Raw genomic sequence first — 27058 nt, forward strand, 5'->3', positions numbered from 1 at the left:
TCAGCCTGTACTCCTGCGCCTTTTGGAGGCTGAGGTGAGTGGATTGCCTGAGCCCGCGGGTTCGAGACCCGCCTGGGCAGCGAGACTTCATCTCTACAATAAATCAAAAAATCAGCCGGGCGTGATAGCGCGCGCCTATAATGCCGGCTACTCGGAAGGCTGAGGCGGAAGGATCGCCGGAGCCCAGCAGGTGGCCGCGAGCAGCCACTGCACTCCAGTCTGGGCGACAGAGTAAGACTCCAACTCAAAAAAAAAAAAAAAAGTAAGTACTGTTATCTCCATTTTTATAGGTATGTAAATAAGGTTTAAAGATTAAATGGCAGGAAACTTAGCTTTAGTGGTTAAGATAATGGCTTTTCTTTGTATTTTATTTTCCTCTGCTTTATTAGGGTATAATTAATAAAATGAATAAAATTGCATATATTTTTGGCATATGTGATGTTTTGAGATATATATATATATATATATATACACACACACACACATTGTGAAATTATTAAATCAGGCTAATTAACATGAGCATCACCTCACTTTCCATGTGGGGGGGTAAGAAAACTTAAGATCTACTCTCTTAGCAACATTCAAGTATACAAAATACATTATTATTAACTATAGTCACCATGCTATGCACATATATCATATTTTGTTCATCTATCCGCTGATGGACACTTAGGTTGACACCTTATCTTGACCATTGTGACTAAAACTGCAATGAACATGGGAGTGTGGATGTCTCTTTAACATACCAATTTTATTTCCTTTGAATATATAGTCAGAAGTTGAATTTCTGAATCATATGATAATTGTTGTTTTTTTTTTGAGTTGGAGTCTCACTCTGTTACCCAGACTGGAGTACAGTGGCACACTCCCGGCCACCGTAGCCTCAACCTGTTGGGTTCAGGTGATCCTTCCACCCCAGCCTTCAAAGTAGCTGGAACTATGGGTACGTGCTACCACACCTGGCTAATTTTTTGAACCGTGTTGCCCAGGCTGGTCTCAAACCCACGGGCTCAGGCAACCCTCTTGCCTCAGCCTCCCAAAGTGCTGGGATTATAGGCGTGAGCCACCACACCCAGTATCATATAATTCTATTTTTCACTTTTTTAAGAACCTACATATTGTTAGCTATACTAATTTATATTCCCAAAGATAATGAGTTTTTAAGTCAGAACTGGATTTTAATCCAGGTTCCCCCACACATTTGCTGTGACCTTGGGCAAGTTACACAACTTCTCCAAGCCTGGGTTGCCCCCTCTGTAATCTTAGAACGCCTATTAAGATTAAATGAGATGATAAATATACTGTGCACTGTAGCTAGCATGAAGTTAAATATTGAATTTGTGGTTCCTATTATTTATCAAACTCAACCAGTTACTGAGTAGGAATGCATATATTCTACCTTAAAATGTCACACTTTCCATAATAACCCAGAACCAGAAAGGTACTCAAATAGTACTTATAAGCCTCCTTCCAACTCCAAGATCTTTTGTTATTTAAGGGCAAAAAAAGACAGTCACTTACATACCCCATCCCCTCATTCCCTACTTAACAATGAAGACTCCATTGTATCCTATATAGTTATTTCTTAAAAGCAAAAGTATGCTCCCATTGGAAAGAACCTAATTTCTGCCCAATCAGCAAAACCTCCCAACTGAAAAACTAGATGTTTCATAAGACATAAACTAAGTTTCTTAAGGTTTAAAGTAAACCACTTTGGAAAAATTCCCAAAGGCTTCTTCCTTTTTTATTTTGCATGCTTATATCCTAAAAAACACTTCAGCTTTTCTTAATTAATGCTTAAAGGAGTCTACTCCCTCAACACCCGTAATTTCAGGGAGCCATCCAGCACACATTCTCTAAACACTGAAAGCATGCCTCTCCTGCCCTTGTCATACGAAAAAAACGTAATTGTTTAGGGTCACTGCTGTCACTGGTTCCCAGCATTAAATATACGCTTATAACAAAATAAACCATCCTCTTATTCAAACCAAAGTGGGCAAAGATGTATTCACATAAAGGCCATCAGAATGGATTTGCTTTTGGTGAAAATTCTTTACTGTTTAATCAAGATACTGAGAGCATTGATTGGTTTCTAATCATCACTATGTACACAAAATGGGAGGAATAGGAAGCTCTGTGCAATACCTAAAATCCTTTTAAATGAGAACTAATACATCAAAACCCAACTGAAATGTCTATGTGCCAACTGACTTACATACAAGGTGATTCATTTGGAGAGAATATCAAGGTTGTAAACTTCCTCAATGTCTACCAATGAAAGCTAAATAAATTATGTTATGTGCATACATTAGAATACTATGTCACCATTATAAAGAATGAGGTCACTCTACTCACAAAACTCTTAAATGTGAAAAGTAAGAAAAAAAGTAAGGTACATGGTAGGCACATATAAAAGGAAAGGGTAGGTACACGTATTTGCTTGTGTGTAAAATATCTTAGGAAGGATGCACAAGTGGTTAATGCTTTTTTATTGGTAAGAATCCAGTGGCTGAGGAACAAGAATAAGGGCTTTTTCATTACATACACATTTGATCCCTTTTGAATTTTGAACCATGTGAATGTATCATCTATTCAAATGATAACATTAACAATACAGCTTGAGAATTATAAAAATTATGAGAGGCCTACAAATGCCTATTACTACGTTCCTATTCCTCCTAATTTATTATTTGCCTTTCTCACACTTTCTGCCTGTAAAGATAACCAACACATACATTACATGCAAACTAATATATCAAAGAGAAAAATAGAAACACATTGCAATTATGCTCAAGGTCACTAGACAAAACTTCCTGAGAAAAAAAGACAACCAAAATATTTACGGCAAATAAATATTGCTTACTTCTAGATGGTAGCTAATATTTATTACAAGCCTAGTGCCTAGCCTTTATAAATTTTATTTGATCTTCTCAAGCTGTGCCTCAGAATAGCTCACTGCCTCTTCCCAAGGTCATGGGAGTTGCAGCCTGTGGCGCTGGAATTTGAATCTAGGCTTGCACTAAACTATGGTCTCTGATCTTTTTCTGTGTATCGTAAGCTTTCTAGAAGACTCACCACAGCAGAAACATTAAAATTAGGAGCTTCTCTCAGGGTTCACTAAAATCATATCTTTAGAGTTTGCTGCCCAGTCTCACCAAGAAATCGAAATGCTCTGAGCAAAGACCAGGGCTAAGACAATCCTATAAATCTAGTAAGGACCTGGGCCCAGTGACACTCATCCGAGAATTAAAATTTACTGGGCTGAACTCCTCCTCCCAAGATCCAGCTTCACACAAGGATATATACATCAGAACAGTATTGTAATAATATTATATCCTTCAAGCAAAATGAAGCTGAACCTTTTCCAAGAACACAAGCACTCTGCACATGAAGCGGAGTCTATTGTTCCTGGTTCACCAGGTCTGGGGGAAGGAAGGCAAACCCAGTACTGCAGAGGCCCACGTGGAAACAAGCCAGGCAGAGCGTTTCACTGCCTTCCGCCAATCTCCACACAACCGAAATTAATCGCCTTGCAACTCACACACTCGCTGATGCTGGTTCAAAATAAACGCCTTCCCGCTCGGTGTGTAGCTCAAATGGAAGAGAAATTCACAACAATTAAAGAGCAAAATTAAGCACACCACTCACCAGCCCACCAAAACGAAGAGAGAAAGTAGAGAGACAGGAAGTGGCCTTGGGAAGTGGCCTCAGAACCTGATTGGCTAATGAGTTCAAAAAGGATTTCCCTCCTTCTTTACCTTAAAAGGTGCTGAGATGACGTAACCCGCTCCTCCACCCACTCGTCTCTTTATGGACCAGTGATGCTTCAAGCGCTGTTTTTAGACTGAACTTCTTGTTTTTTTTTTTCTTTTTTTTTCTTGTTTTTTTTTTGAGTTGGAGTCTCACTCTGTCGCCCAGACGGGAGTGCAGTGGCCACTCCCGGCCACCGCAGCCTCGACCTGCCGGGCTCCGGCGATCCTTCCGCCTCAGCCTTCCGAGTAGCCGGAATTACAGGCGCGCGCTACCACGCCCGGCTGATTTTTTGATTTATTGTAGAGATGAGGTCTCGCCTGCCCTGGCGGGTCTCGAACCCGCGGGCTCAGGCAATCCACTCACCTCAGCCTCCCAAAGGCGCGGGATTACAGGCTGAGCCACCGAGCCCGACTAGACTGAACTTCTTAAAGCAAGTTTCCTTCAGGGTTAATGTACTTACCATAAGCAAACATAGGCTAATTTAAGCTATTTATACACCTTCTTGTTTAGATAAGCCTACTGCATTCTATTCCAAATAATGTCGTCTCTTGAAGATAATTTCTTCTTCTTTTGGGGGGGGTGGGGTTGGAGTCTCACTCTGTCGCCCAGACTGGAGTGCAGTGGCCGCTCCCGGCCACCGCAGCCTCGACCTGCTGGGCTCTGGCGATCCTTCCGCCTCAGCCTTCCAAGTAGCTGGAACTACAGGCGCGCGCTACCATGCCCGGCTCATTTTTTTTTATTTACTGTAGAGACGAGGTCTAGCCAACTTGCCAGGGCTGGTCTTGAACCCGCGAGCTCAGGCAATCCACTCACCTCGGCCTCCCAAAGTGCTGGGATTACACGCTGACCCACCGAGCCCGGCCGAGGATAATTTCTTATCCTTTGTGATCTCAGCATAATTTATGCAAGGTAACAGGTTCCACTATAAACAGTCTAGGATCCATTCAAGTTAGAATTTACCTTCACCGTAACCTTTGAGCTAAAAGGCTTAGTGGATAAAAGGCGGTTGGGGGGCACACCTCATCAACAAGGGTACCTGCATAATGAACTTTTGTATACCTATTCCTAACCCTGAATTGCACCACACATATTTAAAATAAATTGTTTTTCAGAAAAAGATAGATGGTTGCCGGGCTCGGTGGCTCAGCCTGTAATCCCGCGCTTTGGGAGGCTGAGGTGAGTGGATTGCCTGAGCCCGCCGGTTCGAGACCCGCCTGGGCAAATTGGCGAGCCCTCATCTCTACAATAAATTGTTAAAAATGAGCCGTGCGTGGTAGCGTGCACCTGTAGTTCCAGCTACTTGAAAGGCTGAGGCGGAAGGATCGCCAGAGCCCAGCAGGTCGAGGCTGCGGTGGCCGGGAGCGGCCACTGCACTGCCGTCTGGGCGACAGAGTGAGACTCCAACTCAAAAAAAATTTTAAAAAAAGATAGGTGGTTAAGTGTTTAGGCTTGAAAGTAAAATGTAGCTGATTTTGAATCTGAGCCTTGCCATTATATTTGCACACATCTAAACTTCAGTTTCCTCAGCTATAAAAAGAGACAAAAATAACATTTTCCTTCTATGATTATTGTGAGGATTAAGCAAAATAATTTATGAAATGCACCCAGTGCAATACCTACTACATAGTATTCAACAACATACTAGCAGTTATTATTGTTATTACATAATTTCTTGTTAGCTTTAGCTTCCCGAATAGACTATAAACAACTAGAGAATAAGGAATGTGTTTTACACATCTCTGGACCAAAACAATGACCTTCAGTGCTGAGGACATAATTGATTAATAGATTATATTGACTCCTCGCATCTCCCTCCAATTAATGTACATGTTCTTCTCACTCTGTAAGGATAGCTTTTAATCCATAATTAGAGGACTCACTGGCACAATATTCATCATGATTTTTAAGAAATATTATTAGAGTATATAACTGAGCCCACCAGGTCGAGGCTGCGGTGGCCGTGAGCATGCCACTGCACTCCAGCCTGGGCGACAGAGTAAGACTCCAACTCAAAAATTAAAATAAAAAGTAAAATAAAGTAAAATAAAATACATCATTTCAGATATTCTGTTATAAGGCACAGAAAACTAAGACACCAGTCATCCAACTTGAGACCCCAAATTCAGTCACTACATTGTACTACCTCCTATTGTGTGCCTTCAGAAGATCCCAGAAAGTACAATATTTGTATATATATACACAAATATACATATAATGTTCATGTATTCAAAGTATGGACTGGGTGCAGTGGCTCACACCTATAATCCCGGCACTTTGGAAGGCCAAGGCAGGAGGATCACTTGACCAGCCTGAGCAATATAGTGAGACTCTGTCTCTAAAAAAAAAAAAAAGAAAGAAAGAAAGAAAAGTATGAGGATTACAGGTATTATTATATAAAAAGTAAAAAAAAAAACCTATAACTCACAGTAGGTCTTCTTACTTTTTAATAATTTCATGCTATTCTCCCTGCCTGCCTGCTTTCACCTTACTAAAAATTACTATCCATTCCAATCCGCTTGAGTTTATCTGCCCCAAATCTCCCAACATTCAGTATCAACTAACCATTTGTTGTTTTATAATTGATTTGTTTAAAAGTAACTTCTAGAGTCAAAACATTTATTGAATGTTTACTAGAAACCAGGAATGGTACTGAGCACTTTACATTCATTACCTCATTCAATCTTCATAATAATCTAAGAATGTAGGCACTCTCATTATAACCATTTTACCAAAAAACCACAGTTACAGAGATTAAATAACTTGTCTATTGAGTAAGTGGTAAAGTCAGAATGTCCCTTCCAAAATTCATTAATCCCTGATGTGACAGCAATTTAAACTCATGAGAGCTGGGCCTTTAAGAGGTGATTGGATCATGGGAGCTCTGCCCTAATCCATTCACAAATTAATGGATTAAAAGGCATATATTAATAAGTTATCATGGGAGTGGAACCTTTGGCCTTGTAAGAAGAGGAAGAGAGACTTGAAGATCGCATATTAGCATACTCAACACCCGGGCTATGTCATGCCCTGTTTCATCTCAGGACAAAGCAGAAGGTCCCTTTCAGCAAAAAGTTCTCACCTCAAGAAGGTTCACCCCTTGACCTTGGACTTTTCAGCCTCCAAAACTACAAGAAATAAGTTCATTTTAAAAAATAAAGTACATCATTTCTGATATTCTCTTATAAGGCACAGGAAACGGACTAAGACATCAGTCATCCAACCTGAGAGCTCAAATTCGATCACCACTTTGTACTGCCTCCTATTGTGTGCTTTCAGAAGATCCCAGAAAGCACAATAGTCTTTAAAAAAAAAGTTCCCATGTCTAACACTTATTCCAGATTTTAATACTCATAACAATCCATTATGAAATTCTCCCCAGCTGGTAACATCAAAATTTTGTGCACAATAATACAACTTGGAGATTGCTTAAAAGTAGATTCCTGGGACAAAATTCCAGAGATTCTAATTGACTAAATAGGATTCAGCAATATATACATTAATAAGTACCCTCAGGTACCTCTGATGGATTTACTTGGGGCTCACCCATTGCAGAACATTGACTTAATTACTGCCGTTTAAGGATGTTACCACAGCTAAAATAAACTCCTGGAAAAGGTAGCACTATCTAAAAACTTTTCATTTATAACTTATTCAAAATGAGGGATCTGGCCAGGCAGAGTGGCTCATGTCTATAATCCCAGCACTTTAGGAGGCCAAGATGAGAGGACTGCCTGAGTCCATGGGTTCAAGACCAGCCTGGGCAACTTGGTGAGACTTCATCTCTACAATAAATTAAAAAAATTAGCTGGGCATGGTGGCACATGCCTGTAGTTCCAATTACTTGGAAGGCTGAGGCGGAAGGATCAACTAAGCCCAGTAGGTTGAGGCTGTGGTGGCCGTGAGCATGCCACTGTACTCCAGCCTGGGTGACAGAGTGAGACAGCAACTCAAAATAAATAAATAAAAATTTTAAATGAAGAATCTAAGAACAGCCATTTGTCCATAATGGAAAATTAAGCATACCCTTTGCAAGTCTGCATTTGGTTATCCATCTTGGAGAAATATTTTGCATAAAAAGTCATGTTCAAGGAAGGATGTTCATTTTAGCACTGGCTGTAACACCAAAATAATTAGAAACACCCCTGTATATCCAAAGGGGAATCATTAAATCATGATACAACTATTCTATGAAATACTGCCCAGTAGTTACAGAGAATAAAGTAGATCTGCATATACTGACATGGAGAGATCGTCAATGCGTATTAAAGAAAAAAAGCAAAGCTGCAGAATAATACATGCAATATGCTCACATTTGTGTAACAATGCTCCCCAAACCCAACCCCAAAATAAAATATGATAATTCTGTGTGTTCAGATCTTTGTGAATGAAAAGAAAACAATCTGGAAAGAGACACACCAAATTGATAAGAGTTTACTCCTAGGAGCAAGATGGAGGGAATAGAAAGAGGAGTTTTTTGTTTTGGTTTGTTTTAATACCTGCAATGTTTTACAAGGAAAATGTGTTCATGTTTAAACAATAAAACAGAACTCCTCCTCAAACTATAGAGATCAAAGAGTAGATTTCAATATAGGGGTGAAAAGAGGAAAGTAGGAGACCCTAAGTTCCTAAGGCAGCAAATAATAGGATTCAAAGATCAAATAAATGGGCACTGAACTCTAAACATTTGACTTTCTAGGTGCTCATCACCACTCACCCCAATTCTGAGCTACAACTTTTCCCCTTTGAATAAGTTTTATATCCCTCTGCTTTATGTATTTATTAAATTTATTTATTTTTGAGTTGTAGTCTCACTCTGTTGCCCAGGCATGCTCACAGTCACAGCAGCCTCAACCTGCAGGGCTCAGGGCAATCCTTCCATCTCAGTCTTCTTAGTAGCTGGAACTACAGGCATACACCACCACACCCGGCTAATTTTTTGATTTATTGTAGAGAAGAGGTCTCGCCAAGTTGCCCAGGCTGGTCTCGAACCCTAGGCTCAGGCAATCCTCTCACCTAGACTTCCCCAAATGCTGGGATGACAGGAGTGAGCCACTGCGCCCGGCTCTCTGCTTTAAATTAGTACTTCTTCAGAATCATTTTCTTTCAAAGTTGTAGCAAAATAGAAGACTCTCTTCAACATCGCTTTTCCTAGTTATTCCTGAAGACATGCATGCAAATTCCCTTAAATGGTCTTCCTAATCTATAATTTTGCTAATCCCTTTTGGGAAATTGCTTCACTTATAATAACATAAAACAATATTTATAAAAAGCCATACACGTGGACTTTTAAAGCTTTTTAAACCTTATTAGTGTCCTTTAATCCTTGATCTTTTGGATTCTGAGTTTCTTTCTGGAACAATTCTCAAGAGAATGAGATTCGATAAAATCTCACTTTTCCTTCAGAACGTGCACTCAATTTCAAATCACACTTACTCCTTGCTGCTTGACAGTCTGTCTTGTTTAGTGCCTCATTCAACAAATAACATTGAAAGCTAGATACTGTTCCAGGCACTGCTTATAGAGCAATAAACAAAACACACAAAGCCCTTGCTCACTTAGAGCTTACTATCTAATGGAGGGAGTCAGATACCCCCAAAACTAAACAAATATATGTCAGCTTGTATAGGACCAAATAAAGCAGAGTAAGAGGCTATATAGGGTGATGGTGGGAGTAATGTTATTTATTCGTATATCTAGGAAAATACCACTGCTACTGAGAAGATGACATTTTAACGAAGGCCTGAAGGAAGTAAGAGATTGATCTGGTTAGCTGGAAAAAGATCAAGTCAGGTAGAGAGAACAAAGCCTGTAGGCAGAAATGTGACTATTATGTTTGAGACACCGTGGAAAAAGGCCAATGTGGGTAGGATCAATCTGGCTGCTACAGTAAGTTGACCAACTCATCCTTTACCTGGAGACTTTCTTAGTGCTATCAATGAAAGTTCCACATCCGGAAAACCCCTTAGTCTGAGCAAAACAAGGTTGGTCACCCTGGCAGGGGGAGGGAGGCAAATGAAATAACAGACAGATGAAGTATGAGAGCATTTCCCTAGGCAAATACCAAGACACACTGTCTTATAAATATGTATGCACTTATGAAGATAATGGAACAAAAAATACTTATCACTCTTGAAAACATTCAATGTCTAAAGTCGCCCTAGTCAATGATGGGGTACAGGAAATGCTACCCCCAAATGTGAAATCTTGGAAATTGAGAAAACAGCAGAAGCAGGAAAGACAATCTGACCTTTCTTTCCCCATTTCTCCACTAAAGCGGGCCATAGAAACTAGTATTTCCCTCAACTCTTCTTCCGTAAAACAGGCCATGACATAAGACCTAGGAAAGTCACTCCCTGACCTTCTCCTTTCCTTCTTCGCTGAAGATCCTCATGTGGTAGGTGTCTGGCCCTATACCTGGAGGGAAGGAGTGTTACACAGGGATGCTAAGAAGAAACTGAACAAACAAGCCTTGCTGAGCACCTCCCCCCACCATTAGAGCATATTATTTCCTTCCAATCATACTTTTGCACAACCATCCATAAAAATAGACAGATGTCCTCACTTCTTTTTTTTTTTTTGGAGTTGGAGTCTCACTTTGTCACCCAGGCTGGAGGAGTGCATTGACATGCTCACGGCCACCGCAGCCTCAACCTGCTCGGCTCAGGCAATTCTTCCGCCTCAGCCTTCCAAGTAGCTGCAACTACAGGCACATGCCACTATACCCAGCTAATTTTTTGGTTTATTGTGGAGATGAGGGCTCACCAAGTTGCCCAGGCTGGTCTCGAACTCCTGGGCTCAGGCAATCCTCTCACCTGGGTCTTTCAAAGTGCTAGGATTACAGGCATGAGCCACCACACCTGGTTTAATTTATTTTTATATGTTATTTCCTACTAGTCTTGCTAACCTTCACATTAAAGTAGAAAAATTATCTTGCAGTTTCTTCTGGATTTTTAAAATATTCATAATCAAACCACATGCAAATAATGAAACTTGTTTTTTCTTTCTAAACTTTTCATTTTTCGACGAACAAAAATTCTTAATATAATCAAATCAATCAATTTTTTTCTCTTATAGACTTTTTGTCTTAAGAAACCATTCCTAGGCCGGACGCAGTGGCTCAAGTCTGTAATCCCAGCACTTTCGGAGGCCGAGGTGAGAAGATTGCCTGAGCTCAGGGGTTCCAGACCAGCCCGGGCAACTTGGCGAGACCTCGTCTCCACAGTAAATCAAAAAATTAGCCGGGCGTGGTGGTTGGTGCACACATGTGATTCCAGCTACTTGGAAGGCTGAGGCGGAAGGATCGCCTGAGCCTAGCAGGTCGAGACTGTGGTGGCCGTGAGTATGCCACCGCCCTCCAGCCAGGGCGACAGAATGAGATTCCTCCTCCAAAAAAAGGGAAAAAAAGAAAGAAAGAAAGAAACCGTTCCTGGGATAGGCACAGTGGCTCATATCTGGAATTCCAGCACTTTGGGAGGCCTATGCAAGAGGATTGCTTGAGCCCGGGAGTCCGAAACCAGCCTAGGCAAACATAGGGAGAACTCATTTCTACAAAAGCAAACAGTGGGGCGGCGTGCATCTTGCAGTCCCTAAAGCAGAAGGATCTCGGTGAGCCGTGATCATGCCAGTGCACTCCAGCCTGGGCGACGGTGAGACTTGACGTAAATTAATAATTTACGTAATTCCTTCATCGCAGTTTTTGAATCAGAGGGTCTGCTTAAATGTGCAGCTCCTGTACGCTGTGATTCTCATGTCAAACACTTGGGATCCCCTGACCTGTTACCTGACCTGTTACTAGGTACCAGAGGACCACGTTCAAGAATCCTGACTAGTCACATTTGCATTCTCATAGATAGCTTTTATTTTTAAATTTATTTTATTTTAAAGATGTGAAGTACAATTCAGGGTTAGGTTACAAATAGTCATTGTACAGTTACAGTTTGGACCTCACTTTGGTCCCCAGTTCACCTGGGTTGGCATCAGGTAGCCTTAATGATGAGATGTGCGTCTTTGTAGGTTTCTTGCCCCAGGCTCTCCATGTTTCACACATCATTCATTCTGAGTCTGTTTTTTTCTGCAAAAGCGGACGGGGGAGAGTAGTCTGAATTGGGTTATGAGGCCCCCGGGGCGGGGTGCCTCACCTCAGCCATTGAACTCACTTCGCTGGCCGTGAGTCTGTTCCAAGCTCCGGCTGAGGAGGCATCCGCCGGGCCCCTCCCCGAGGGGCGGGGTCCGCGGCATCTCCTGCCCAGTCTGACCTCGCGCGGAGCCCCGTTCTCTGGGAACTCACCTCCCCGACACTCAGGGAGAGCCCTGTTAGGGCCGCCTCTGGCCCTTGTCTCAGACCTTCCCAAGGGACATGGGGGTGGAGTGACGTGACGCACTCAGCTCGTGGCCCCACTGATGAGCTTCCCTCCGCCCTACGCGAGAGGGTGGGTCCACACAGAGCTTATAAGGCTTCACAAGTAAAGATATTTCACGGTGACGGTGACTTCCCACAATACACTGCGACATGCAAATATAGCCGGGCGTGCCTCCCCGATCCCGGAAGAGCGACTCCTAGCCAGTGCGCACGCGCGCTGCGTGTTCGCGTCCTAGGTCGCTGGGCCCGCGGTTCCTGGGAGCGGGTGGTGACGTCAGCGGCCCAGCTTCATGGCGGCGCGAAAGCGGAGAGCCAGCGGCCTCCGGGCGCGAGGTTCGGAGCGCGGTGTTGGGAGCGGAATGCTGGGACGGGAGTCAGGGAAGGAATGGTGCCGTTGTCCCCTGTGCCCCCTCTCTGCCCCCCTCTTTCCAGGTCCCCATGACCTGCACTTGGCTATCAAAATGATTTGGGCGCTAAACTTGAAATTTCTGTTTTCAGAGCTTTTTGGATTGCAGAATTGTAGATAAAGGCTTGTGGACCTGTAGCAACGAATGTGCTAGTACTGTTGTTAATAACGAATATCATCCACTTTTAAAAAGTTAATCGTAAGGTACACCGTTATTTTATATACCACCAAGGAAGGAGAAGTGCTGAAAGTAGTGGACTGTGATTCACTGTGTATGTAATCTATTGTGAGATGATCCCAATTCCAGAGCGTAAAATGCGAGTCTTAGAATTGTTGAGATGCTCTGTGTATTATGTTATTAAATGCATAGGGCCGCCCTCTAAATTAGGTACTGTTGTTATCCTCTGAATTTGACATTTTAGGCACCTGAGGTACAAGTTGTAGCAAATAACTTCTCCAGGTTTCCATAGCTAGAAGAAGCGGAGCTGGGCTCTAAACTAGTTTGGCACAGACCTTTGAGCACTCTACTTACCATTATCTTATACCACCTCAGATTTGAGGTAGGTATGGGGAGGCATTGGGGCACAAGTAAACAGAAGAGATGAGTAGGTTAGGAGACTAATGCCTCAGGCTATAAACTTACAGGAGCCTGTGAGCTTTTTAATTTAATTTAGTTTAATTTCGTGTGGCTTAGAATAGCAATTTGGGAAGGATGATGCAGACTGTTCCCAAGAGTAGTGGTGTGGCAGTTGTTATTGTTTCTTTGTAAACTTACAAAACTTATCTTTAACTTTTTTTTTTAAGACAAGATCTTGCTAAATTGCCCAGGCTTGTCTCTATCTCCTAAGCCCAAGCAATCCTCTCTTGTGTCAACCTCCTGAGTAGTTGGGACTACAGCACATGCCATCTTGCTGTTAAAAGATTATTTGCAACATATCACATTCAGTGTGTACTCATTTGTTGTTTGCTCTTTGTTCTTGCCCTTAGCTTCTGTAGCATTAAATGAAACCAAGAGAGCTAGTAATGGCAACACAGCTTCAGAAGACTCTAATCCTACCAAGAAAACTCGCAAATGCCAGAGACACGGGGTAAAAAAGATGCCTGTGGCTGGAGGAAAGGCGAATAAAGACAAGACAGAAGACAAGCAATGTGGTAGGCCACAGAAGACATAGGCTAGCAAGAGGGTCTCTGGTAGGAGTGGAAAGTGATACCTTGTTCTTCCGACTCTTATGTCTTCCTTCCTTTAGGGTATAATTAGTTTCTCTATCCTTTGGTCATATCACAAAACTAATTTATGCTGTTGAAACTTTATTTTCATGTGTTTGATACTGATTAAGGCTTAGGCAGAAGATTACTTGAGGAGGGCAAAGTTAATTATGATAAAGTTTCTGCCTAACTACAACAGCTGCTTGATTTCCATGCTGTACCTGTTTGTCTTTCCTTAGAATCTGTGAAGGCCTTGCTGTTAAAGGGCAAAGCTCCCGTGGACCCAGAGTGTACAGCCAAGGTGGGGAAGGTAAGAGACTCTAGAACCGATCCTCAGTCTGTTGATTTCTCAGGGAGCAGTGGTCTTTTATTACTGGGATTCCTGTCTGGGATGTTGCTAGTATTCATTTTAGGATTCTTCTCCAAAATATTGCTAATGATTACTTTTCTCCAAGGCTGAGGTAGGGTTTTGGGGTTAATAATCAAGGTGTTTCCACATGTTCTCACTTATAATTGGGAGCTACACTAAGGAACTGCAAAGACATAGAGAATGGTATACTGGACATTGGAGACTCAGAAGGAGGGAAAGAGGTAGAGGGACAAAAAAAATCACCTGTCGGGTACACGTTACAGAGGTGGGAGGGCTGGGTACTTTTATGTTATTTATTTTATTTTATTTATTTTTTGAGTTAGAGTCTTACTCTGTTGTCCAAACTAGAGTGTAGTAGCAAGCTCATGGCCACCGTAGCCTCGACCTGCTGGGCTCAGGCAATCCTTCCACCTCAGCCTTCCAAGTAGCTGTAACCACAGGCGTGCACCACTATGCTTGGCTAATTATTATAGAGATACAGTCTAACCATGTTACTCAGGATGGTCTTGAACCTCTCAGCTCAGACAATCCTCTCGCCTCGGCTTCCCAAAGTGCTAGGATTACAGCACTGGGCCCGGTTACATTTAAAGCCCAGACTTTTTTGCCACTATACAATGCAACCAAAAACTATTTGTACCTCTCAAGCTATTGAAATAAAGAAAATAAAAAACAAGATAGCTGAAATATAAACCTATGTTATTGTAAAAGAAAATTAATAATAATAATAGGATTGTTTTTTGGGTTTTTTTGAGTTGGAATCTCACTCTGTTGCCAAGACTGGAGTGCAGTGGCCACTCCCGGCCACCGCAGCCTCTCTGGCGATCCTTCCGCCTCAGCCTTCCGAGTAGCCGGGATTACAGACGCATGCTACCATGCCCGGCTAATTTTTTTTTTTTTAATTTACTGTAGAGATGAGGTCTCACCTGCCCAGGCGGGTCTCGAACCTGCGGGCTCAGGCAATCCACTCACTTCAGCCTCCCAAAGGCGCAGGATTACAGGCTGAGCCACCGAGCCTGGCTATTAATCGGATATTTTAACATGGTTACCTTCTGGGGTTGCCATCAGAGCACACCTCATTGTCTTTTTCATCCAGAAGATATCAAGGGAGAACTGTTGTTCTAATGAGAAACTGTATCCTGGAAAGGCATGAGTTACTGATAAATGGGGAAAAAATTTGAAGAACATAGAAGAAAGGCTGCTTCTAGAGCTGGTTTCCTTTAATTAAGAATCTTTTGTGTTTCTTTAATTAGAAAAAGTAAACATCACAAGACTTCACCTTAAATAAATAAATATTAAAGAAAAAGACAGCATGTTGTCATTTTAGTTACAACAGGCTATGTGTAGAACATATGTTTGCAATGCTTTCCCTGGGAGATGGATGTTGATGGTGCTAGAAAAGAAAAACTTGAACCATAAGAAAATTTAGGATCTCGAAGCTGAGGCTTTACTAATGGCACTTTGTGTGTGTGTGTGTGTGTGTGTGTGTGTGTGTGTGTGTGTGTGTTTATCTTTAGGCTCATGTGTATTGTGAAGGAAGCGATGTCTATGATGTCATGCTAAATCAGGTAAGACGAGGAGTCATTCTATTTATGGGAATTTCTGTTTATCAATGACAACACCCCAGTGCCCAGGTCTTTAATTCCAAAGTCCCTTATATTAGCCACTAGTGACTGACACCTGAGTACTCAGCCCTAGCACACTCTTATCTGATATCAAAATCCTCAATGAGAAGCATATCTTTTTTATAAATTTCATGTCATTTATTGAACCTATGCTTTTTTCTGCTCATATCCTTTTGTCCATTTTCTTTCTTTTTTTTTTTTTTTTGAGTTGGAGTTCTCACCCTGTCACCCAGGCTGGAGTGCAGTGGCACACTTAAAGTCACCACATCCTCAAGCGGCTAGGCTTAGGTGATCCTTCAGCCTCAGCCTTCTAACTAGCTGGAACTACAGGCATGGCTAATTTTTTTTTTTTTTTTGGATTTATTGTAGAGATGAGGTCTAACCAAGTTACCCAGGCTGGTCTCAAACCTGTAGGCTCAGGCAGTTCTCTTACCTCGGCCTCCCAAAGTGCTGGGATTATAGGTGTGAGCCACCACGCTCATCCTTTTGCACGTTTTCTAATAGATTGTGGATCTTTTTCTTATTGGTTTTGAGGAACTTTATATAATATGGAGAATAGCCTTTTGTCTATAATATAAATTGCTTTTTGGTTTTCCTTATGACATCATTTTTGCCCATATTGAAATTTTAAATAAATATGTATGTAGTTAAATTTATTAATTTATATATATTTTTTTTCTTTTTTTGACTTATTGTAGAGATGAGGTCTCACCAAGTTGCCTGGGAGGGTCTTGAACCCACAGGCTCAGGCAATCCACTCACCTCGGCCTCCCAAAGTGCTGGGATTACAGGCTGAGCCACCGAGCCCGGCCTATTTTTTTTTCTTTTTTTAGGCCCCAGCAAGATTTGAGAATTTATTCGTTTTTTTGTGGTTTTGAATAGCTAATATTTTGACCTGGCTAATATGTTTCCTGGATATCACTTCATATTTGAATTTGTTGATCCAACATATAATTTTAACAGCTAATTAGTATTCGTTTGTTACTACATCTTTCATTTAAAATATCATTAGGAGACAGAAAGTTATTTTAAGGCCCCTTTTTGTTTTAACATACAGTGAGTTTATTTTTTTTTTCCACCAATGGATTAAGGTCATCCAATGACTTTATAATGTGATTGAGCAGGAGGTAGAGGTAGGAAGGGGCAGCGTACTTAAAAAAGCAGAGTGCTTCAATATCCTGGGTTCGGCCTTACAGCACTAGCTGCTGTGCTTGATCATGGACTTCTCTCTGAGCGAGTTACTTGCAGATAACTCTTTGCTACTGGACATATTCTCTCTGAATATCTCCAAGTCAGGTCAGGTTAGATAGGGTGTGGCTGTGGTTTCTGTGTATTTCTTGTCCTCTCCCTACATTGTCCTTCATTGTCAAATTTCTGACAAACCAAAACTGTAAGTAGAACTGTTATAAAATAGGGAAAGTCATCTAAACAAATGAGCATAATAGTTATAGACCATTGGAGCATCAAAATTGCTTTCATTGGGAAATAACTGGGAATGGATTGGGAGCTGGAAAACACAGATAGCCTAGAAAGTATCTGTGGAGGGAGCTGAGGCAGGAAAAAGCAGGCAAGCCAATCGGTGTAAGATACATGAGGCTGGATAGAGGGTTTTTAGAAGCTCTCAGACTCTTGCTTTAATCCCTAAGAATCCAGAGTTAATGTATAAACTCTATATTTTCTTTATATCTTTACTCTTACAGGAATCTGATTTTCTCGCCTTCTGCTCTCCTTTTCTTTGTGGAACCTACTGACTTTTGTGACTAAGGAAGAGTCATTGGTTTATGTGACTTCCATTTGCAAAATTCTCTCCTTTTTTGTACATTTTTCTCTCACGCATCATAGACCAATCTCCAGTTCAACAACAACAAGTACTATCTGATTCAGCTATTAGAAGATGATGACCAGAGGAACTTCAGTGTTTGGATGAGATGGGGCCGAGGTGATGACTTTTATCATGATTTGATGAGTTGGCATTTAGAAAGACAGAAGTAGCCTAGTGAGTCCTCTGGGTTTAAATTGGGTAAATGGAGGCTCTGAGGTCTGGGAAGGGCTTAGGAATAAAGTTCAGTTTCTTGAAATTAGGGGATGGCGAGTCCTCATTAGGAAGTTCCCATTGGAAAAACTAAGATCTGTCTATTGAAGCTGAGAACTCTCCTGCAGTTGTACTTCTCTTAGTGCTCATAGACTTTGGCAATTAGCAGGTATCAGCATGATCAGCTTTCTAAAGCCTTTTTACTTTCCTTTCTCCCTTTCATGCTTATTTATGAGATATTAAGCTGAGAGACCTTAGAGAGCTGGCTCATTACTATTCTTGGGTTGGATATCTTATGTGTGGTATTTACTTTGCAGTTGGGAAAATGGGGCAGCACAGCTTGGTGGCTTGTTCAGCCAACCTCAACAAGGCCAAGGAAATCTTTCAGAAGAAGTGAGTGCTAAAAAATGAGTAAGAATAAAAAATTTACCCTCCTCTTCTTAGATGTATCTTCTTTAGGAATTGTATAAGTGTGATTTGACATAATGTCTTTCCACTCTTGACACTCTGTGATTGGAACGACAGACTGCATCCTTGATTAGTGATGAAGTCAAGCTAGAGCCTTGAAATTGACTAAAAACAGAAGACTCTAATACATTTAACACATGACAGACAAATTTAGGAAATTTGGGGAAAGTGGAGACCATCATGGGGTACAGAAAATTCATCTAGAGTTTCTAAAACTTTTACTGTGATATGAATAAAGAACTTTCTGGAGTCTTTGGGAATGTGTTTTCTTTCAGGGAAAGGGATGGGATAGGTGTCTTCTGTTAAAGATGTGGGGTAAAATTCAGGTTTAGGTATACAAATGGCCTACAGCCAGAAAATTACTTGCGTAGCCCAATGATACTTCCAAAGCACCAGTGCACTAATATTGCTGTGTATGTAGTACTTAATATTTTGCGGCTTGTTTTTATTTATTTATTTATTTTTTATGTTTAAAGATGGGGTTGCAATTCAGGTTAGGTGTACAAATGTTCATTATGCAAGTATCCTTGTTGATGAGGTATGCCCCTTACTCCCCTGGCAGATTCCCTCAACTACCAATCCTACCCCCTCCTCCCCTGGCAGTTTCCTGCTATTACTGCCAATCCCTTCCTCATAATACTATGATAATTGTTCAGGGTCCACATATGAGTCAGAATATGTGGTACTCTGTTCTTTGTTTCTGTGATAGATCACTGAGTATGATAGACTCTAAATCCATCCACAGTGCTGCAAAGTCCATATGTTTGTCCTTTTTTATGGATGCATAATATTCCATTGTGTATATGTACCACATTTTTTAAATCCAGTTCAGCTTTGATGGGCAGTATGGCTGGTTCCATGTTTTTGCTATTGTGAATAGAGCTGCAACAAACATGCGTGTGCAGGTATCTTTATGGTAGAATGACTTGAGTTCCTCCGAGTATATTCCCAATAAGGGGATTGCTGGGTCATATGGAAGGTCAACTTCTAGTTATTTCAGAAATCGCCACACTGTCTTCCAAAGAGGTTGCACTGGTTTGCATTCCCACCAGCAGTGTTGAAGTGTTCCTTTTTCTCCACATCCTCACCAGCATCTGTTGTTGGGTGTCTTCTGTTTCTAATCTCAATGACTTTTGTGGTGTTTGGGACCTTTGGGAACTCCAGGGGTCCTTTTTTTCCCCATTTAAAAAATTATTTTGGGGCTGGGCATGGTGCTCATGCCTATAATTCCAGCACTTTGGGAGGCTGAGGCAAGAGGATTGCCTGAGGCCAGAGGTTCAAGACCAGACTGGGCAACTTGGCAAGACCTCTTCTTTACAATAAATCAAATAAATTAGCCTGGCATGGTGGTACGTGCCTGTAGTTCCAGCTACCTGGAAGGCTGAAGCAGAAGGATTGCCTGAGCCCAACAGGTCAAGACTGCAGTGGCTATGAGTGTGCCATGCACTCCAGCCTGGGCGACAAAAAAAAAGAAAGAATTTTTTTTAAGAAATTTTCTTTTGTCTCCGGAGTTTTTTTTTTTTGTTTTTTGCTTTTTACTTTTTTTTTTTGGCCATTCACTGTCCTAATTTAGAATCAATTTAGATTTATGGAAAGTTGTGTAAAGGAGTTCTGTGGTGGGAAATAAAGAAAGTTGTGTAAAGGAGTTCTGTGGTGGGAAATAAAGTTTTTGGAGATTTTTCTGTTTAAAAGAAATAGTTGTAAGCTCATCCTTAGTAGTAGACTTTTATTTGTAAGGTTTTCTCACCATCTTGGGCTCTACAGATTCCTTGACAAAACAAAAAACAATTGGGAGGATCGTGAGAAATTTGAGAAGGTGCCTGGAAAATATGATATGCTACAGATGGACTATGCTACCAATACTCAGGTAAACTCTGACTATACCTTTAGGGAGAAAGCTGCTACTTTTTAATCACGATGAAGTCTAGCAGGATGGTTTAGATGAGTCCTACGCTGGAACTCTTCTATCTTGAGTCCTTGCTGTTTCTCAGGTCAGGGTAACTTGAGACCTTGCTGTTTTTCAGGTCAGAGTAACTCTCACTGATCTTGGTAATCTCATAGGAGCGGTAAGAATGAGAATAGAATGTGCCTTTCTAGTCTCAGCTCTGTGACTTACTAAGCTTCTTATAAAATCTTAGGCTCTATTTCTAGAAGTTTAATGTTATAGACCAAGAGAGGAGTAATAAAAAATCAAACTGGTTAAACTCCACTTAATATAACTTCTGGTTATATACCACAGTTAAACTACATTAAATATAACTCAGGATTGCTTGAGCCCACGGGTTCGAGTCTAGCCTGGTAACTTGGCAAGAACTTGTCTTTACAGTAAAGCAAAAAAATCAGCTGGACATGGTGGCATGCATCTATAGTTCCAGCTACTTAGAAGGCTGAGGCGGAAGGATTGCCTGAACCCAGCAGGTCTTTTATTTGCCACAGTAAAAAAATTAAATTTGACAAACTGAGGTGTGCCAGGATGCTAAAGCTGTCCTAAAAACTGCCACATATCTGGAAAATGGAGAAATTTTAGTATTTTTAAGTTGAGGAGATTTGAGACATAATAGCTGTCTTTACATATTTAATGACTGTGAGGAGGGCATTTTAAACTTATTCTGTGTATATAACTGTGGGAGGTAGAACCAGTTCAGTCGACCCTCCATATCTGTGGGTTCATGGATTCAACCAACTGTGGATTGAAAATATTTTAAAGAAAAAGAAATTGCTTATGTACTGTACATGTACAGACCTTGTTTCCTTGTCATTATTTCCTAAACAATACAGTATAAGAACTTTACATAGTACTTACATTGTAGTAGATATTATAAGTAATCTACAGTTTTGGTTTGGTTTGGTTTTTGCTTTAGGGTGAAGAGAAAACAAAAAAAGAATCTCTTAAGTCTTCCTTGAAAACAGAGTCACAGCTGGATCTTCGGGTACAGGAGCTGATAAAGTTGATCTGTAATGTCCAGGCCATGGAAGAGATGATGATAGAAATGAAGTATAATACCAAGAAAGCTCCACTTGGTAGGATTTCAGATTCTGTTCCACATTCTGTCTTCACAATTCTTTTAGTTCTTTTAATGGGATATTTTATCACCATCATAATCTAATGCTTGCTGAAAATACTGAATGAAAAAAACAGGACTTGGAGTGAAAGGTTGTAGGGGGGAGGAACCATTTTGAAAGCTGAAAGGTCTTTTGGGGATGTAAATGTGAGATGGGATCCTAACTTGGAGTCTGAGCTCTGCTTGGCCTACAGGGAAGCTGACAGTGGCGCAAATCAAGGCAGGTTACCAGTCTCTGAAGAAGATTGAGGATTGTATTCGGTCTGGCCAGCATGGACGAGCTCTCATGGAAGCATGCAGTGAATTCTACACCAGGATTCCACATGACTTTGGGTAAAGCCTGTGCTAATACTTCACTTTGTTCTACCCACACATATTTCCTGTATCAATCAACAGCAGCCATAATGTTTTAAATCTTTTACTCCTAAAGAAATGATCCTCTTGAACAGATACAGAGCCAAAATGATTTATAGATAGCATATTTAATCAACTTACAAGCATGGGATGTAATCTCCTGGCCTGATTACAACCATATTCTCTGACCAAGTGGAATTTACCAGCTTAAGAGAGAATGAGTCTGACTATCCAACCACCTTCAGGCATATATATCACTGCCTTTTCTTATTCTTTAAGGTGAATTATAACCACACTGACAACATTTTTATGATCTCAAATGATAGATATTTAAAATACATTTTATCTTTGCTGATTCTGTATTCTGTTTTTATTCTATTTCTATTTCTCTAATTGCTTTATAGAGCCCTGTGTCCTAGAAATAATCCTGAGTACTCAACAGGTCTACCTATACTTCCAAACAGGACTTTATCCAAGCTATTCCTTATTAATGTCGCTATAGCTTATTTTAAAAGATCCTATAAAAAAGAATTTCAGCTCTAGTCCCAAATGTCAAAATCTACATAGTTTGTTTTATCCTACTCAAATTATATATTTAATATTCCTTTACACATTTGGAAGTTAAGGTTACTTAGGTTGGGCGCTGTGGCTCAAGCCTGTACCCAGCACTTTGGGAGGCTGAGGTGAGGGGATGGCCTAAGCCCACGAGTTCAAGAACAGCCTGGGCAACTTGGCAAGACCTCATTTCTACAATAGATTTTTAAAAAATTAGCCAGGCGTGGTACCACTCACCTGTAGTTTCAGCTACTTGGAAGACTGAGGCAGAAGGATCACCTGAGCCCAGCAGGTCAACGCTGGAGTGTGCCGTGAACGTGCCACTGCACTCCAGCCTGGATGATGGAGTAAGACTCCAACTCAAAAATAAGTAAATGAATAAATGAATAAAAGATTTCTTTTTTTTTTTTTTTTAGTTGGAGTCTCACTCTGTCACCCAGGCTGGAGGCTGGAGTGCAGTGGCACACTCACAGACACTGCATCCTTGACCTGCTGGGCTCAGGCTACTTGCCGACTCAGTCTTCCAAGTAATTGGAACTATGGGTATGCACCACTATGCCTGGCTAACTTATTTATTTATTGTAGAGGTGAGGTTTCACCAAGTTGTCCAGGCTGGTCTTGAACCCTGAACTCAGGCAATCCTCTCACCTTGGCCTCTCAAAGTTCTGGGATTACAGGCATGAATCACTGTGTGCCCTGTGGAAGTTCAGATCTCTTTACAGATCTTTCTCAAATGGAAAACCTCAGTTTCCTACAGCTGTTATCTAAAGGACTTATCTTTCATATGTTATTTTTAGTCATATGCTTTTTAGCTACACCTCATAGAGCTCATTATGGGTCATATCTGTGTTTTTAGACTCCGTACACCCCCACTAATCCGAACAGAGAAGGAACTGTCAGAAAAAGTACAACTACTAGAGGTGAGATATGTATGAATTGAGAAGTATTAAATCTCATTCCAGATTACTCCCTCATTGATTCTCTGTCTCATCTTGTCAGGCTTTGGGAGACATTGAAATTGCCATTAAGTTGGTAAAGACAGAGCAACAAAGCCCAGAACACCCATTGGATCAACACTATAGAAATCTACATTGTGCCTTGTGCCCTCTAGACCATGAAAGTTATGAGTTCAAAGTAAGAAAAAAATGTTCATTTATTTTCATATTCTTATACCCTTAAGATTCCCCTCCCCATCCCACTATTCTCTGACTACTTCTGAGTAAGAGCAAATTGCCAAATTGGGCAGAATTTTTATTTACTAGGAATTTGGGGAGGTAGAACGCTTTCTTACAGTCTTGTGAGACTATTTGGGAGCAGGAAGGTCTGCCAGGTTATACCAGAAGCCCTGAGTTCTTCGGTTCAACCCAGTCTGTTGTGGAGTCCACATCAGCCATTTTCTCCATTTTCTACAGGTGATTTCCCAGTACTTACAATCTACCCATGCTCCCACACACAGTGACTATACCATGACCTTGCTGGATGTGTTTGAAGTAGAGAAAGAGGGTGAGAAAGAAGTCTTCAGAGAGGACCTTCATAACAGGTATGGGTCTAGCTTTGGGTTTCAGAAGACATTCCTTGCCCCAAGTGCAGTACAGAAATATGAGAAGGGTGGCAGAGGACACTGTTGGTTTTTTATGCATATGGCCTATGTTTGCAGCGTGCAATAATGATGGCTTTTCCTTAGGATGCTACTGTGGCATGGATCTAGGCTGAGTAACTGGGTGGGAATCCTGAGCCGTGGGCTTCGAGTTGCCCCACCTGAGGCTCCCATCACAGGTTACATGGTGAGTAAAATTGAACTCTGGGGGAGCAGAGGGGAAAAAGATACAATAATGTTCTTAGTCTTCTTTCTTTCTAGATTAGGATTAGGTAGTATCCCTCTCCAGGAATTAACCCAGCTCACTGACAACCTTGTCATCTCTTACTGTGCCCTTCTTTCAGTTTTAGAAGATACTTCTTGCTCTCTGAAAGCAGGAATTCATAGATAACTTCTGCCCTCTCTGGAACTGAATTGTGAGGGAAAATGGAGGAGTCTATATTGTGTTTAAGAGAGTAGAAAAATGGTCTGTGCTATAAGCTTTCTTTCTAACACAGTGAATTAGATACTGACCTTGGTGTTTATTTGTAATTCCAGTTTGGAAAAGGAATCTACTTTGCTGACATGTCTTCCAAGAGTGCCAATTACTGCTTTGCTTCTCACTTAAAGAATACAGGACTGCTGCTCTTATCAGAGGTGAGGCAGAAACATGTCTGTGAGCTATAGTTCATTATTTATTTCTACTTTTTATTCCAATGAGAGAAGTTTGACTCCAGAACCAAGGTGTTCTACCTGGGATAACTTGACAGGAGAGCCAAGTGCAATTTCCATTGTATTAGATTCCTCAGCTGGATTAGAGGAAGAAAGTACAGATGGGATTTTCTCTTTGACTTTAGAGCCAACTAATTCTCAGTAGGATGTGGGCATTCAAAGATCTTTTGTTTTGCAGGTAGCTCTAGGTCAGTGTAATGAGCTACTAGAGGCCAATCCTAAGGCAGAATCATTACTTCAGGGCAAACACAGCACCAAGGGACTGGGCAAGATGGCTCCCAGTCCTTCCTGTTTCATCACCCTGTAAGTACTCAGAACCAGAAGTGCTAGGAGACTGCTTTTGGCCCAATAAGACTCTGCCTTCTCCATTCCAACTTCTAAACCAAAGGCTGATGTTGACATGCCTTTTTCCATTTGGCAGGAATGGGAGTACAGTGCCCTTAGGACCAGCAAGTGACACAGGAATTGTGAATCCAGAGGGTTATACCCTTAACTACAATGAATATATTGTCTATAACCCCAATCAGGTCCGTATGCGATACCTTCTAAAGGTTCAGTTTAATTTCCTGCAGCTATGGTGAATGTTGATGTTAAACCAGAGAAAAACCTAATCTTCAAGCAAGAAAATAAGCTGTACTTTTGCGTTTTGTAATTTTAATGTAATAAAAATGGTACAATTCTATCATTGGCTTCTTTGAGCTTTACTTCTCTCCAAGCACGTATTTCTTCTGTTAGTATATCTTCATTTCCAGGATGGAAAGTACTCATTGCTCTGTGTATCCCACAGCTAGCTGCAGGTTATTCAGAATCCTGTTCTGAGCTACGTCTGTGCCTTCAAGGACTCTAATGGAGACTAATACTTTTCCCTGTTGAATTCAGTTTTTCTGCAAACTGAGTTATTATTACAGAAAGGATAGAAGCAGCAAAGGCTGAGTTGTTGCTTTCTTTCCTGTCCAAATCTTCTCACTTGCCTTTTTCACATTTATCAACTGCAGACTAGGTCTCCCACCACTTAACATCTGAGGACTTATCAGATGCCCAAAAGTCTGGAAAGCCCTTGGGGGACTGTCACTAAGCCTAAAAATATCTTGAGGCAGAGAGAAGTAGCATGAGTTTTGTTTGGTTGTTTTGTTGTTGTTGTTGTTGTTGTTGTTTTGTTTTTGAGTTAGATTCTCACTGTTGCCTAGGCTGGAGTGCAGTGGCATGCTCTTGGCCACTGCAGCCTCGATCTGCTAGGCTCAGGCAATCCTTCTGCCTGGGCATGGCAGCTCACGCCTTTAATCCCAGCACTTTTATTGACTGATTGATTGATTGATTGATTTTTTGAGTTGGAGTCTCACTCTGTCACCCAGACTGGAGTGCAGTGGCCGCTCCCGGCCACCGCAGCCTTGACCTGCTGGGCTCCGGCGGTCCTTCCACCTCAGCCTTCCGAGTAGCTGAAACCACAGGCGCGCACTACCATGCCTGGCTAATTTTTGATTTATTGTAGAGATGAGGTCTCACCAAGTTGCCCGGGCGGGTCTCAAACCCGCGAGCTCAGGTAATCCACTCACCTCAGCCTCCCAAGGCGTGAGATGACAGGCTGAGCCACCGAGCCCGGCTAATCCCAGCACTTTTAGAGGCTAAAGCAGAAGGATCACTTGAGCCTAAGAGTTCAAGACCAGCCTGTGGGCAATATAGCAAGACCCCATAATCATTCAGGAAAAAACACATTTTTTAATTAACAACAACAACAAAAGATCAGAGTCCATTTTAAGTCCATGGGATGATCGTGCCACCTTCCAACTAGTTTTAATCTTTGTGAATTTCAGTTTGAAAGACAGACATTTCTGTGATTTCTTCTGAGAATGCCAATTACTCTATTGCCTAATGCTTGCAAGTCAAGTAGCTGCTACTGTCCTGTCAGAGGCTGGGAAAGCAAGAAGTCTCATCCTGCTTTCAGTGCCTTGACATCTCAGCTCTCATCTAGGCAGCTAGTTCTGAGCAAGGGCTGTTTCAACGAGAGGAACCTAGTGTCATCCTGTTCTATCCTGGTTTTTACAAAATGCCCTGATGCACAACTGGCTCACCATCCCTCCCTTATTTTTTCTTGACCAAATGAAAGGTCTTCAGCTCTCTATCCAAACTAACTATCCAGCATCACTCTTGTTCCTCCTCCTGGCAAGAACGGTATCTCAGGGCCCTGGGGCCAGCAAGTGACACAAGAATTCTAAAGCCAGGTTTCAAAGAGTAACTACTAAAGATCTGGCTCACTTTCTTGTAGTTCTAGTAAGATATAATGTTAAATTAGAAAAGAAACAAGTTAGAATATTCATATTCTTCCCTACTGGTCCAAATCCACATGAGAACACAGGCAGGCTTGCACCTGAGATGTTCTGACACTTTAATTTTATAATTATTAAGAAAGCAGCTACTGGTGCCTTCACACTTTGTATTTCTAGCACAAGTGGTGTCGTATTTTCCCTGAGTAGTGCATTTTCATTCCCAGGAGAGAAAGTATACATTGCCCTGCATGTCTCCCACGGCGAGCTGCAGTGTTGAGTTAGGACCCAGCCAAGGTTCC

At 41.4% G+C, this 27058-nt stretch overlaps 2 protein-coding genes across 4 annotated transcripts in view; one reads left to right on the forward strand and one right to left on the reverse strand.

Moving 5' to 3' along the window:
* Positions 1-3674, reverse strand: part of CCNB1IP1 (cyclin B1 interacting protein 1) — a 21684-nt gene extending 18010 nt beyond the window's left edge. The window contains exon 1 of the mRNA XM_021714240.1: positions 3649-3674. The gene's annotated coding sequence lies outside the window, so the exon portion shown is untranslated. The remainder of the gene's footprint in view (positions 1-3648) is intronic.
* An 8670-nt stretch (positions 3675-12344) lies between these two features.
* PARP2 (poly(ADP-ribose) polymerase 2) lies at positions 12345-25177 on the forward strand. 3 transcript variants are annotated; one of them, XM_021714244.1, is made up of 16 exons: positions 12345-12445; positions 13515-13670; positions 13964-14034; positions 15609-15659; positions 17559-17655; positions 18066-18141; positions 19981-20083; positions 21078-21237; positions 21473-21611; positions 23044-23107; positions 23187-23321; positions 23600-23727; positions 23872-23971; positions 24322-24420; positions 24674-24798; positions 24917-25177. In XM_021714244.1, the coding sequence occupies exons 1-16, from the start codon at positions 12403-12405 to the stop codon at positions 25074-25076; spliced, it is 1707 nt and encodes a 568-aa protein (XP_021569919.1). In that variant the 5' UTR covers positions 12345-12402; the 3' UTR covers positions 25077-25177. The 3 variants fall into 3 exon arrangements, with proteins under 3 accessions (XP_021569919.1, XP_008059885.1, XP_008059886.1); XM_008061694.1 differs by having other exon boundaries at positions 12372-12445; positions 13506-13670; XM_008061695.1 differs by lacking the exon at positions 15609-15659 and having other exon boundaries at positions 12372-12445; positions 13506-13670.
* The last annotated feature ends 1881 nt before the right edge of the window (positions 25178-27058 follow it).

Source organism: Carlito syrichta, unplaced genomic scaffold (assembly GCF_000164805.1).
Source record: "Carlito syrichta isolate Samal-C Ts95f unplaced genomic scaffold, Tarsius_syrichta-2.0.1 Scaffold305452, whole genome shotgun sequence".
In the NCBI taxonomy this organism is placed as follows: Eukaryota; Metazoa; Chordata; class Mammalia; order Primates; family Tarsiidae; genus Carlito; species Carlito syrichta.

What these genes read in the sequence shown, in the direction of transcription:
- PARP2 (XM_008061694.1), top strand. Translation starts at nt 12,403, where the DNA reads ATGGCGGCGCGAAAGCGGAGAGCCAGCGGCCTCCGGGCGCGAG. An exon ending in GACAGAAGACAAGCAATGTG is followed by an intron (nt 13,671 to 13,963) that starts GTAGGCCACAGA and finishes GTCTTTCCTTAG; the next exon opens with AATCTGTGAAGGCCTTGCTG. An exon ending in GACTGCTGCTCTTATCAGAG is followed by an intron (nt 24,421 to 24,673) that starts GTGAGGCAGAAA and finishes TTTGTTTTGCAG; the next exon opens with GTAGCTCTAGGTCAGTGTAA.